This window comes from Ostrea edulis, chromosome 6 (genome assembly GCF_947568905.1).
Source record: "Ostrea edulis chromosome 6, xbOstEdul1.1, whole genome shotgun sequence".
Lineage (NCBI taxonomy): Eukaryota > Metazoa > Mollusca > Bivalvia > Ostreida > Ostreidae > Ostrea > Ostrea edulis.
In genome coordinates this window covers 29,014,680-29,029,645 of record NC_079169.1, presented here as the reverse complement: position 1 = coordinate 29,029,645, position 14,966 = coordinate 29,014,680, and the positions used below count along the sequence as shown (strand labels likewise).

The 14,966-nt window shown below is 34.3% G+C and overlaps 1 protein-coding gene across 2 annotated transcripts; it reads right to left on the bottom strand.

Moving 5' to 3' along the window:
- Window positions 1-677: 677 nt before the first annotated feature.
- LOC125647520 (kynurenine aminotransferase-like) lies at window positions 678-10,721 on the bottom strand. Of its 2 annotated transcripts, XM_048874223.2 has the most exons (13): window positions 10,395-10,721; window positions 10,224-10,295; window positions 8,301-8,352; window positions 7,990-8,088; window positions 7,660-7,809; window positions 7,271-7,357; window positions 4,877-4,993; window positions 4,611-4,731; window positions 4,207-4,373; window positions 2,684-2,870; window positions 2,401-2,477; window positions 2,046-2,132; window positions 678-1,104 (listed from the first exon to the last, which is right to left on the bottom strand). In XM_048874223.2, exons 2-13 carry the CDS (start codon window positions 10,283-10,285, stop codon window positions 991-993), a joined length of 1,320 nt encoding a protein of 439 aa, XP_048730180.1. In that variant the 5' UTR covers window positions 10,286-10,295; window positions 10,395-10,721; the 3' UTR covers window positions 678-990. The 2 variants fall into 2 exon arrangements, with proteins under 2 accessions (XP_048730180.1, XP_055998304.1); XM_056142329.1 differs by having other exon boundaries at window positions 10,224-10,497.
- Between the last annotated feature and the right edge of the window lie 4,245 nt (window positions 10,722-14,966).

Below are 14,966 nucleotides of genomic sequence, written 5' to 3'. Positions count from 1 at the left end.
TGCTTGTAGAAATTAATTGTAATAGTTCGTTCGCTGAAGTATTGCGAAAATTAGCCACAATACGTCTAGACAACGTTTCCTTGATGTTCTAATAAAGGTTTAAAAGTTTTGTCCGAATTTTTCCTTAATAGTCTTAAAACGAGTGTTGTACAAGTCGGCGCAACTATGGTTCCCATTGCCGTGCTTAACTTTTGTCTATAAACCATTTCATAAAAATGTATAAAATTGTTCTCTAAACTTAACAGTAGACTTTTTAAGACAAATTCTTTTGGAAATTTGTCATGTCCAATATTGGGAAATTTATCTATCCAATTTTCTATGGGAACTAATCCTAGATCATGTGAAATATTAGAGGAGAGGTTGGTCAAATCAAATGAAACTAGAATTGATTCTGTGTTGACTTTATCTTTAGAACATCTACTGTATATCTTAGGTAGCTGTCAATTTCACTAACATACACCATGTTGGTCCCGCAGCTATGGGCCTGATTTGGATGTCTGCTGGGTTTGACTATTGTACAGAGCAACTTCTTTATTACAAAATGCGAGGAACAAATGCCTAGTAAGTCTGTAATATGGGGGTTGAGAATTAAGAAATACGAAATATGTATTTAGTCCGTAAATATGGGCAAGTAATGGAGACAGCTCATACATGGGGAAAATCACAATAAAACAATGTTATAGAAACAAAAGTTGTTTATTTCAGCTTATCAGCCTACAACAGTAAGTCCAAATATAACATTTTGATAATAAATAGTTTACATAAAAGATGAAGGTGTACATATACATGTATACATTCCCACTAAGAACTCATCAATATTACGTAATATAAAATATGTAAAATCCCAGGTACTCTATCGAAATGTGATCGAGTAACCGGATAGATCTATCTAGTAAATGATATCTCTAACATGAACACATTAGTATGAGTGAAATGTTTACATAACAAAACATTAGTTTATAATACAATTCTGTTTACGTTTGTAATTTGTTACTTTACTCCATGACCACTTAAATTTCCATTATGTCCATTGCAAACGCCATTTTCGTTCTTTTCACTCCAGTTTTTCAAAATCCTTCTAGCTTTCTGTAATGCGTCTTCTGTCTGTCAATGGTAAAAATGATTTGTATATATTTATATAGCACTTCTAAAAAACCTACTTGTTTACTTTTAATACTGTACAGTGATGAAACAGATTTTTCAGGAATGAAATACAACAACAACAAAATCACTACATTGACCCCATCATGTAAACTTTTTCGTGTCGTTATGAGGTTTATTTTAATTACGCTGAAATATGTATACAAAAAAGTCCTTTAAATTACTGCTAAAGAAAGATGAAGATAACGGACAGTGATCAATCTCATAACTCCTATAAGCAATGCAAAATAGACAGTTGGGCAAACACGGATCCCTGGATATACCAGAGGTGGGATCAGGTGCCTAAGAGGAGTAAGCATCCCCTGTTGACCGGTCACACCCATTGTGAGCCCTTTATATTGATCAGGTAAACAGTTATCCGTAGTCAAAATCAGTGTGCCAAGAACGGCCTAACAATTGGTATGAAACACATCAGACAGCATTCGACCCAATGATAGGTTGTGTTGGCAAGCTAGATCGTTATAACAACCATAGAATTTGCAAGAAACCCCTACATTATCAACTTGTTTGTCAGTAGCCTGCCTCGATTTAAAAACTGCTCATATGCAGAACAAGCTCTTGCGTATCGAATCAGGTGAGAGATATAAACACCATATGCAGGTGATAATGGAATATTGCTACATAAATATGGGAAATCTGACGATGAAGAAGCTGAAATCATCCCGTTTTGTTAGTTTGTCGTTTATGTCTATTTTCAAGAAAAAATCTATGTATGAAGCAGAAGTAGACGCTTCCGTGGTGTCTTTTATTTCGAGTTCACGGGGATATATCGAATCAACATATGAATGAAATGATTATTGTTAACAGATAAAACGTCGTCGATATATCTAAATAATCTGATCTCATATTGTAAAACTTTAAATGAATCGCGTGCTGATTAATACCTTTGCAAAACAGACTCTGACAAATTTTTCTCCAAAATGCCTATGCTCCTCACTGTAGAAAATGGACAAGGGAATAAGGGTGATTTTCTGAAGAAAAAATAAACAATTATAAGGTCTGCTTAACGTCGATACATGCAGTTGATAAAACTTTATAGATTCACAGTACTGACTTATAAATGTATTAGAAATTAGTTCTGTGTTGAAACTCGATAAACAGTTAATTTCATTAGACTCAATTTTCTTGTGAATGTTCAATGTACACATTGGACCAAGAACTATTTATTAATTATTAAATCAATGATATCAAACATTTGACAATCCACATAAATGTTGTTGTTGTTGTTTTTTAAAGTACCTTTTCTTTGATAGCCCACTTGACAAACTGGGAGTCGTAAGCCTCTTGGTTTCCGTGGTCAATGCTGTTTTCTGTATCTGGTATTGGAAAGGATACTTATATTAACTTTTAAAACTTGTTGGAACAACACATACTCGGTTATGTGCGCGCGCGCACAACAACTGGAACAAGCATATACTCTCCTCGACAGAGTTAATGGATTATTCTTTTCCCGCTCCAAAATAAAATAGTGACAAGAATATTTTGGACAATTGTATGATTTGTTTCTTGTACAATAATTTACCTATAGAGGAAATGTCAGCGACAATGAAATAGCCCCCGCCAGGAGTGATTGGCTGTAGTCCTGCATTTTCTAGATAAGCCGACATTTCGTCTCGCTTCTGTTCCATTGATTTAGCCAGCAGGGAAAAGTAGCAATCAGCGTTTTCCATTCGAATTTCCTCTGTTTCAAATGCCATAGCCAACGCTTCCTGTGAGTAAATCATTACCTATAGACTTTTGTATCTGTTAACTTTTTTACTTATCGAATTATGAATATTATATTGAGATATTATAAACTTTTGTATTTGTTAACCTTTTTACTCATCGAATTATGAATATTAGTTTGAAATATTATAAACTTTTGTATATGCAAGGTGAAGATAACGAACAGTGATCAATCTCATAACTTCTACAAGCAATACAAAATAGATAGTTGGGCAAACACGGACCCCTGGACACACCAGAGGTGGGATCAGGTGCCTACGATAAGTAAGCATCCCCTGTTGACCGGTCACACCCGCCGTGAGCCCCATATCCTGATCAGGTAAACGGAGTTATCCGCAGTCAAATCAGTGTGCCAAGAACGGATTAACAATTGGTATGAAACACGTCAGACACCATTTGACCCAATGCGAGGTTGTATTGACGAACTAGATCGTTATAACGACCATAGAATTTGCGAAATGCTGACTTCAATCGAGACTGTTCAAATCCCTGTACCATCAACTTGTTTGTCAGTAGCTTACCTCGATTTAAAAACTGACTATACCCAGAACAAGCTCTTGCATATCGAATCAGTTGAGATATATAAACACCATATGCAGGTGATAATGGAATATTGCTACATAAATGTGGGAAGTTGACGATGGAGAAGCTGAAATCATCCCGTTTGTCATACAGTTGAGTTGTCAGTTTGTCGTTAATGTCTACATGTACTTTCAATAAAATATCTAAGTATGAAGCAGAAGTGGACGACTCTGTGGTGTCCTTTATTTCGAGCTGACAGGGATATATCAAATCGACATATGAATGAAAGATATCATTGTTAATAGACAAAACGTCATCGATATATCTAAAAGTCGAATTGAAGGTCACAGCGAGAGATTATGTTATATAATTGTTGATTTACTTATGATTGTTATATTGAAATACTATAAACTCTCTTGCATCTGTTATAGTTTCGTTATCGAACTATGATTGTTCTACTGAAATTCTATAGATTTTTGCATCTGTTGTAGTTTTCTTCCATCTAACTAGTGTTAATATTTTACTGAAATACTATAAACTTTTGCATCTATTATAGTTTTTGTTTTATCGAAGTATGATTTTTATATTGAAATGTGTCATTGATAATCTTGAAGTACAAAAAATGTTCTTCTGAAACAGTTTCGCAAACATTTACATGTTGTACATTGCGTAATTAACTTTTAATTCATAAATCGTCAGAAAACAAAAATTCTGGTTTGCTTTATTCCCCAGAAACTATGAGAACTTGAACGAAACCTATTGGTTTGTTAAGAATACTTAGAGTGAGAGTTTTCTTACCTGCAACACCGAAGGTGTACCCCTAACAGCCAGATGATGGAATAAATGCATGGCGGAGATGAGATGAGCGGGACCAATTGCCCAACCAATTTTCCACCCTGTGACACTGAAAGTTTTACCAGCACTGCCCATGGTTATCGTTCTATTAGCCATTCCATTTAAGGTGGCTGAAATAAAGAAAAAATAAAGTGTCACCCTCAAGCATGTTTGATAAACTTTATACTCTTAATGTCCTGCATTCACCGACAACTTATATCACACACACACACACACACACACACACACACACACACACACACATATATATATATATATATATATATATATATATATATATTTGTTTCTTGAAATAACACATCTATTTAAAGCATAAAAAGGGACTACATCGAAAACAGACATTTCACCTATTCGAACACGCTCTCGCTCTCCATAGATAAGCCATTCGTAGACCTCGTCAGAAAAGCACAGTACGTCATACTTCACACATAGGTCTGCTATCTCTTGCAGTTCCTCCCTGGTGAAAACCTGAAATTGATCATAACTCATATGGTATGTTTATTCTGAAAGAGGGGCAATGGAAAGTTTTGAAAAGGTCTGTGATAGAAAAGGCAAAGACGTTAATGATTTCCTTAACATTATTTTTTGATATTCCGATAATAAGTGTACTCACTTTCCCAAGCGGGTTCATTGGATTGTTCACTACAATTGCTTTAGTTTTCTCGTTGAAAGCAGCCTTCAAAGTTTCAATATCATACTTCCAGTCATCACTTTCATTTGAGCCTTGTTTCTGTAATGATTGATAAGACCATCAATTCGATGCAGTTTCTTCTCTTTCATCCGTATATCGTCATTATAAAATTGTCAATTCAATACCGTTTTCACAGTAACAGTATCGTAGATTTAGTAAATGAAAAGGTGAAGATAACGAACAGTGATCAATCTCATAACTCCTACAACGAATACAGATTAAGAGTAGGACAAAAACGGATCCCTAGACATACCAAATGTGTGATCAGGTGCCTAGGAGGAATAAATATCTCCTGTCGATCGGTCACACCCGCCGTGAGTCCTGTATCTTTATCAGATAAACGGAATAATCCGTAGTCGAAATCTGTGTAAATAACATCCTAACAATTGCTATGAAACACGCCCAATAGCATTTGACCCAATGATAGGTTGTATTGGCAAACTAGATCGTTAATAACCACAGAATTCGCGGAATGCTGACTTGAAACGAGACTGTTGAAATTCCTGTAACATCAACTTATTTGTCAGCACACTGCTTCGATTTAGAAACTGATCATACAGAGAACCTGCTCTTGCGTATCGAATCAGTTAAGAGACATAAACACCACATGCAGGTGATAATGGAATACTGCTATATAAACATGGAGTGGAGAAGCTGAATTATCCCGTTCGTCATAAAGTTAAATTGTTATGTTGTCGTTAACATCGATATCCAATAGAATATTTAAGTATGAAGCAGATGTGGAAGACTTTATGGTGTCTTTTATTTCGAGTTCACCGCAATATATCAAATCATGTTGACATAGGAATGAAAATAATTATTGTTGATAAATAAAACGTCGTGGATATATTTAATTGTTGAGTTGAAGACCACAGCCAGAGATCTTTTTCTTCTGATGTAGAAGTTTTTGGATAAATTCTGCCTTGTAAAAATATAAAAACAGGTCAGCTAATATAGAAACACAATTCGTGATCATTGGAATTCGAACATACTGTCGAAAGACCTGATCAATGATATACAATGTACCTCAACCGTTTTAAAACCAGAAAAATCACTAAAACGCATCAAAGATGCGTATGGCCGAGTTGCATTTTGGAAAATTATGCAAGCTTGCATTCACGAAGTAAAAATATGCACGTATTTAATATAGTTTATAAATATGAAGCTTTGAATGGCCGCAATAGGTATTTAGTGTGATAATGACCTTGACCTTTGGATTTCAAAAGCAACATGAATTTTGAATGTCATCAGGATTTGAAGTCTGATAAACATGCACCAGCACGTACATGTATAAAAGTTAGAGACAAGCCCAAATCTACAGTATATAGTGAAAAAGAGACCTTGACCTTTGACCTTTTGACCTCAGAATAAATAGGAACCTTCCTCTTTTGGATGTGATCAAAATATAGAAGTCTCACAAATACGAAGTCTGATAAACATGCACCAGCAAGTACATGTATAAAAGTTAGAGGCAAGCTCAAATCTACAGTATATAGTGAAAAAGAGACATTGACCTTTGACCTCAAAATAAATAGGAACCTTCCTCTTTTGGATGTGATCATGTTATGTAAGTTTCACAAAGATACCCCCAGTAGTATGGAAGTTAGAGACCGGACAAGCTCAAATCTATGACATTTAGTGACAAAGTGACCTTGAACCTTTTGACCTCAAAATAAATAGGAACCTTCCTCTTTTGGATGTGATCATTTTATGTAAGTCTCACAAAGATGCACCAAAAATTAAGAAAGTTAGAGACCGGACAAGCTAATTATGGACGCCGCCCGCCCGACTGGACGCCCATCCTTCGCCAATTTAAAAGCCGAGATTTGCTACTCAACTCGGCTAATAAAATATGAAATTAATACATTTAAAACCGAGATGCAATTTCAATTCATAATGAATATTCATGCTTCCATTATTCGGAAATACATGTTCATTAGAATTTTCCATAAGATAAAATGAAATAACTAGGTCCTCCAAATAGGTGTGTATCAGTTCATCGTCGTTTTACGATGATTGTTCAGGGAATCGGAACAGTCGCTTTAATGTAAATCAGTAGATGTATCTAAGAATCTCGTTTGAGATACACTTGTTTCTGTTACATGCAAGAGTCGTAAATACGTTGTAACAGTTTTGTAAATGGGAATTAGAAAATTGTTATTTTTTCATTACATGCGTTTCATAACCCTTTTCTAGCGAAAATTGCACCAATGAACACTTCGTTAATTAGCGGATGGAAAGTTTAAATGCCATTACCAAACCCATTTATTTGTAGGACATGAAATGTCCTTTTCCTTTATAGTTATTAGTACTTACCGGAATTAACGGCACAAAGCGAATAATGGCTCCCGCTAGACCTGCCACCACTTTGTATGGTTCATAACAAGGTTCCAGCAATATAACCTGAGTATCAAAAGATACATTGAGATGTGATCGCAGTTTTGACTTTCAACAAATAAACATTGAGATGATATATTTATCAGTGTCGGATCCTGGGGGGGGGGGGGGGGGGGGGGGGGGGGGTCCGGGGGTCGGACCTCCCCCCCCCCTTTCGTCAGAAAATTTTGTTAAACAAAGGTTTAAAAAAAAACGCATCGTGGAACACCTTTGAAAACCAAACTTAATGACAGAACTCCCGTTTCAAAATTCCTGGATCCGCCCATATGTATACTAGTATTCATTTTAATGATCAATTTACCACTGACCTCGTCACCAGGGTTGACTAAGCCCTGGAAGGCGGCGTACATCGCCTCATATGCGCCGATTGTAGTGATCACGTTCTTCATAGGATCCAAAGTCTGCTGAAGCTCTCGGCTGTAGATTTTAGCCAGAATCTTCACCAATCGTGGATGGCCCTTAAAGGTGAATTATAAATGTTAGAAAGAAAATACGGTAGTGTGCCCAGTAGCACAGACAATTCAAAGGATATCTAGGTGCATTGATAATTTATTTCATAGCTTACCGGGATTACAAGGACCACATTATGTGTAGATCATAGCGAGAGAAAAAACCGAGTACGACTTCATGATACTCACTAGCGTTCTTGTGTAGTGGTGGATCATATGGTTGGATTCGTTGGTCACGTGGGCTAGCGCATTACGAATATGCTTTGGTGGCGCAAAGTCTGGAAATCCCTATATGAATATATGAAAGAATTCTAAAAGTTTTTTTTTTAATTCCTTGGCTTCATTTAATCTTACTTTCAGTAAGGGTTTTTAAATTATCCATGATCATTGATTAACAAAGGAAATATGAATTAATAAGTTAGCGTAATCATATCCTCATTTTAAGATAAGTAGAACGATTCGAGGCTACGCACCGGATGTTCTACGTCCCCACTACTTACCAGAGCTAAATTCAGAGCTCCATGTTGGCCAGATAGTTGTAAAATCTCTTCCCTGCAAAAAGAATATAAAATATGCTCTATGCAAAACAAAATAGATCTCTTTACATACACGTAACAAACGGAGTTAGAAAAACCAAAAATTGCAATATTAAGCTGTATGACCATGATGACCTGGCAATATTCTTTTGATACATTTAAGAGATAAATTTCATTTTTGAAAATATATGAGAGTATGAACAGTGACACTTCACGCCGGTTAGCGCTTCATGAAAAGTAAGCCGACTTGATGCGGTGCAATTCACACCCTCATATATTTTCAAAATTAAATTTTATTTCTTTTACATTTGCATTATACTGTCATCTAATTTATTTCTTTTACATTTACATTATACTGTCATCTATTTGGGAATTTAGTTTTCGAGTTTGAAAGCGATGAAATTCAAATCCTAGGATATGCATATTTACATCGATATTTTACGCCCATTATTACTGCTAGGCCTACGTAGCATATGCATTTTGTTATGGTCTTCAATACACACTCGCACCAACTGACCTTCACCTTGTAACAACATATAACCTGTGCTCCTAGTTTCTACCAACCGGTAGATTTACAAACAAATTTAAAAAAAAAAAAATGATATTTGAACTTTCAATTATAAGTAATAAAACATTGTATTTCCTAGCTTTAAATTGAATCATAATGCTTTCATTTAAGAAAAATGAACTCGTAACATTACAACAAGTAGGCCTACAGTATAACACCGTGCCCCCACTTATTAACGACGTGTAGACCACGATTCAAAAATGATCATGATAATGAAATTGCTTTATGAAAATAAAGTTCTGTGATTTCCACTTTGAATTTGATTATTTTTATTAATTCATTTTCGAAATGCGCCCGTGACAGTAGGCCTAGTTGTCAACGATGTAACTATCATAATTTGTCTAATCCAAAAATACAACATAATTGCACTGTTTATTTTTTAAAAAAACGCCAATCATATATCTTTAAAGGAATAATATTACCAAAGAGTGTTTAGACAGCGATCCATGTAAACATTATTTTTACTCGCAATTGCCGATTTCATGCTTTCTTTCCTCGCTACATTTGGGTATTTACATCGCTATATATAACATTTGGGAAATTTGTTAATGTCGAAATATATGTTGTTCATGGTGAATAAGTTAGGCCTCTAAAAGCTGAGTTTTAAAAATTATTTTATAACACTATTTTCACTATCAGTTGATCGAAGACGTCACTGTATCACGTGCCTACATACATTGTAGATAATTAACGAGACTTGAGACTGGGGCTTAGATTTAAATCCGTATTGTGGCTAATTTTCGCGATGTTTCGGCGAACGAACTATTAGAATTGATAATTATAATTAATTACCATAAGATAAGAAAGACAAAATACATATAAATTTGTATACTCTGGAAACGTGTGTCCTTTAAAGTAGACATACTATATTTATCCGTATTCATAGAAATATCAAAGACAAAAACAACGAATATGTAAAAACAGAGTGAATTTAAATATTGGCACATAATAATAGGTAAGTACTTTATTACATTTTTATCAGTGAAATTAATACTGTGATTCATTCATTGAATAAAAATTCATATTTTCACAATTGTTATTTTCACTGTGCAAAAGTGATGTCCTCAGATTGTGAAAGTAACAACCGGAGCTATTGTTTTGAACATCAAGGAAGAGACAGCTAAAAGAAAAACCAAAGTAAATGTAATCAACAGAAAATTCAACATTAGAATATATTTCACTCGCGACACTCGCAATAAAGGTCCGGGACATTTTTTCTTCTTTTTCCATTAAATAGTTTAAATATTTCAAGAATGGGTGCAAAAACATATCGTAGATAAGAAACCACAGATGCCGAGACTAACATTCTTTTGACTTACCAAATATTACTCTTCTGTTCATTGATTATTCTGTTGGAGAATTTATGCTTCGTCGAATTCATTTTGTTTCCCCTAAAAAGTTTCAAAACAATTGTCAGCGTGGCAAATAAATTCCAATTCACAAGTTTCAGAAAAAAGTTTAAATTCTGTAACGTCTCTGTGACTTCTTACTCGTTTACTTCTGCCTTGCTGCAAAGACGATTGAAGTATAAAACAAACAGGGACGGCTGAATAAGATAAACCGCGTAGCCTTGATTTCGTACACCAGTCAGGTGACACACTGTATCCCGCCCCGCTTTGCTCACGTTTTCTTTTGAAGACTATTTGGGGATATCAACGACGCACTTTCAAAATGTATTTAAATGACATTGGGGTTTGAAAAATTTGAGATTTTTTTAAACCATAAATTCTGAGATAGAGAGAGAGAAAAAAAAACCTGCATGCATTTTCTCGCACATACATGTGCGCGCACACACACGCATACCGTTTCATCGGCTCACGGCGAGTTACACGGTAGTGTATTCATGAAAAATCCAATTTATTGACATCGTTCCTTTATTTCTTTAATAATCTCGCACATTTTTTGTTTTTCGTTTTTGTTTTGTTTCTTTGTTAAGAATGTGTATCTAAATACTGACGGTATTTCCTGTTGGTTCACTAAATGGAGAGAATCACAGGTAGTTTCATTTTACGACTTTTCTTATGTTATCTAGTCAAGGCCAACCGATATGATTCGATCAATACAGGCAATCTAAAAAATTTATTTTGTTGTAAAAATGTGTTATTATATTCGTTTTGTTTGTAACTTTAACCATAATCTTTTATGAAATTAAACTTAAGTTTAAGAATTTACCAAAATTTCGGTTCTACTGAATATATAGAAATCAGTTTTTGTACGGGCAGACAAAATGTAATTCTACTTCACTCTGAGCCCCTAAATAGAATTTCTAATACAAATATCAATAACAAACGTTATATACTTTATTTTTCTTTTCTTTTGTCGTCATTGAAATAGCAAATCAAATTTTTTTACAACAAACATTTTTGACACCAAAATGACAACTAATATTACTTTTAAAAAGGAATGTGGCATATATCAAATGGTATTAAAACTCTAAACATTGTACATGTAAAATATGAAATAATTTGTTTAAAATATCTTCAGTATACAATAAAAACGACAACAATGCATTTACATTGTGTACTGATTAATACATCTTTTGTAGGAGAGTAGCCTTTCATTTTCCCAACAGAAGGAAGGAGGGCCTTAATTCGCGTCCTTATCTGTACAGACACAGGGGGTGGTTTGTGTCATCCGCCTCAATTCATGCGTGTCTCACAAACACCTTCTTGTTTGAACATCATTGTGCCAACAAGGGAAAAGGAAGTGTGAATTACAACATGTCATTCTATACAGAATCTTAGGCCTAAAATAAAATTCGACGGTCTTCCGCTAAACCGGCTGATCCTAAATTACATGTACTACCCAATAGATAATTTTTAAATCAATTTGTTCGAGAGATTATTGAATAAACATTGTTTTGGAGTTAGAGGTAATTGATATAAAGTTGAATTAATCGTGAAAAAATAGCCCCACGTGATCAGTACGTGTATACCAGCTAGATCATAACCGGAATGTTTGTAGTGTACTCCGAAAATAAATGAAGTTGCAATGTTTTAAATTCATTTCTTTTATATACCTACCTCTCCTAGCTTTATCTTGAATGTTAGCGGAAATACAAAACAGATATATTATTTTTTGGCCTTACATCTTTTGTATATTTACAATATCTTTTAACCAAACCGCTGTATGATCGAAGAGTTTCACATGCAAACTATGTACCTTGAATCTATAATTCCATGCCATTATCGAATCACGTGCAGGAATTAATTATCCTCGCTGATTGCAGGCATTAAAATCATCCATTTTATGCGAACATTGTACATGTGTATGATGCTTTATTGGTATGGCACTCCGATTCATAACGCATGTCATATGCAGATTATATATTTCTTTTTACTTGATCCTTAATCAGCACAGAATATATTGTATATATATAGCATGTTGCGAAACGTATCCATGCAAGATTTGAATCTTTATTTCCGAACCTAAAATTCGACATATCATTTAAATTCACTTTTATCCTAGCACCAGTAAACATTTTTATCATCAACTGCCTTGCGGCTTTAATACCTTTTCAATCATCGATTTTTCCATGGCACCACCCTGATCAACTTGCCCCCACCCCCACCCTACCCCCTGAATATCTCCTGGCTAGTCATGAAAATTTGGGTTCAAACTAATATCATATTTGGTAGTAAGTTACGTCGCAAATCCAATTATACTAACACTTTCCTATGTCATATATATAAATGGCTAGATCGATGTTTTTGGTAATTTTTCGCTTTTCCAATTTACTAGGTCAACAAACATGCGGACAGGGGTGTTGCAGAAAAACATACACTCCCCCCAATAAAACACAATGCAAAATTTATAACTTTTGTAAAACATCGCTATGACGTCACTTCATTGTCTTGAGAGTACTTTCTTTTTCATACTGCACTGATCACAGTTGAGTGTATTATAATGATCAGTCCAACAGTATAGATAATTAATACTGGACTGAAAATAAGACAGAAAAACACCCCCAAAACATCTCCTCAATACAAATAGGACAGTGTGGCATTGCGACATTAGAAGTGATCTACTGAGTGTTGAGTTTTTTGTTGGTGGTGTTATTATTTTCATGTGTGAATTGATACATATATTGGTGTTTTATCATTACCGAGATCTTATAAGTAAAAGTAAGTGAAAGTTATTTATATATGTGTACTAATGTATATTCATTTTTGTACATGTATTTTACGATAAATGTATTTAAAAAGAAGGCTGCGCGGTTCGTCCTTGTCCCGTACTGGTCAGCACCGTGTATCTGTGATAGACAATCTCTGTCTTGTATTTCTTACCTGGAACTGAAAATCGCCTAATTACTTATTCACAGTCGTTTTTAGTTCTTCGTGCATTATAGCTGTCTAGAGTTCATCGGTCGTTAATCTCACATTCTCTCTGGTGAGAATAAAGTCGCTTCGTGATCGATCACGAGACTGTACGTTACCAAGCTAAATACAAACCCGCATATTGTGAATGACTATCGTATACAATTGTCAAAATGACTACAAATTACGATCAGTCAACACACCACGACTTGTCGACCTTCTTTGATATATACATGTATTTATAAGAAATAGATTTAATTTTTGGAAATACACGAGGAAATGACCTGCGACGCTTACCGCTGATATGATGTGTGTTAGCTTTTTTATTTATTTACCAGTCATTTTTTATATTTACATTCTACTTTCATTTCTGGCAGAATTCCTCGTTGTCAAAATATATGTATTGCATTTATCAAGATTCATACGTAAGCGCATTATTCACAAATATAGCGCATTCATGAGCATGGCATGTCAAACGTTGCAATATTTGATCTTTTCCATTTGCATTGTATAATTTTCCATTTGTATTCTATTTTTTCCATTTGCATTGTATAATTTTTCATTGGCATTGTATAATTTCCATTTGTATTGTATGTTTTTCCATTTGTATTCTATATTTTCCATTTGTATTGTATAATTTTCCATTTGTATTACATTTGCATTGTATAATTTTTCATTTGCATTGTATAATTTACATTTGTATTGTATGTTTTTCCATTTCTATTCTATGTTTCCATTTTTATTGTATAATTTTCCATTTGTATTCTATATTTTCCATTTATATTATATAATTTTTTCGTCGTTTGCATTGTATAATTTCCATTTGCATTGCAAAATCTTTCATTTGTATTGCATCCGAGGGATTGTTTATTTTGATTTGTTACGAAGGATTTCATTAGTTTAGGTCCCACTTATATAGCCGTCACCAGCTGCAGGTGACGTACCACAAATAGACTTACTATGCTAAGTCAGTAAAGTTGGCTACTAGTAACTGGCTGCTTAAAAAGAGAAAAGTTGTCTACTAGTAGCCAGCTACTTGAACCAGGAAAAGTTAGTTACTAGTAGCCAGCTACTAAAAGTAAGAAAGGTTAGCTACTCATAGCCAGCTACTACAAAATATAAAAGTTATAATTACTGATAGCCAGCTACCAGATAAAGGTTAATGAGTTTGAAAATTATTATCTATCAGATTTATTTCTAAAGAAGACGAGGAGTCGTATGAAATTTCATGCTTAATTATCCCCAATTACATAACGTTGCAATGCAAAATACGAATAAACTTTTTCAACTGAGTGTTTACTTTAGAAATGATACGGATTGAATTCAGACCATCATTCATTTGATATACCATCCATTTTGAGATATCTGCTACTTTTACAATTTAATTCGAGTTACCCTGAAATTTCAACATTTGTGTGAATACCGTAAGAAACTTTATGTTTGTATTCGATATCTGACGAATTTACAACTATACATATGGCAAGAAGTGATAGATGGTGTTTTGATACGCCACGAATTTTCAGATATCGCTCTTTAGGAAATCAGTTACTTATACATTTTGATTATCGGTACAATGAAATTTCAAGATCTGTGTGAATACTCCGTGTTTATATCATATATTTAACTAACTTACAACGATAAGTATGGCGAGTAGTGATATTGGGTACCGTGATATGCCATTAATTTTCAGATATCACGCTTAAGGAAGTCAGCTACTTATACCTTTTGATTGCAGGTAACCTGAAA

Coding starts and splice junctions, on each gene's coding strand:
- LOC125647520 (XM_048874223.2), bottom strand. CDS start 10,285: ATGAATTCGACGAAGCATAAATTCTCCAACAGAATAATCAATGAACAG. Junction 4,994..7,270: donor GCTTTGTGCCGTTAATTCCG/GTAAGTACTAAT, acceptor CAATCATTACAG/AAACAAGGCTCAAATGAAAG. Junction 2,478..2,683: donor CGCTGACATTTCCTCTATAG/GTAAATTATTGT, acceptor TTCCAATACCAG/ATACAGAAAACAGCATTGAC.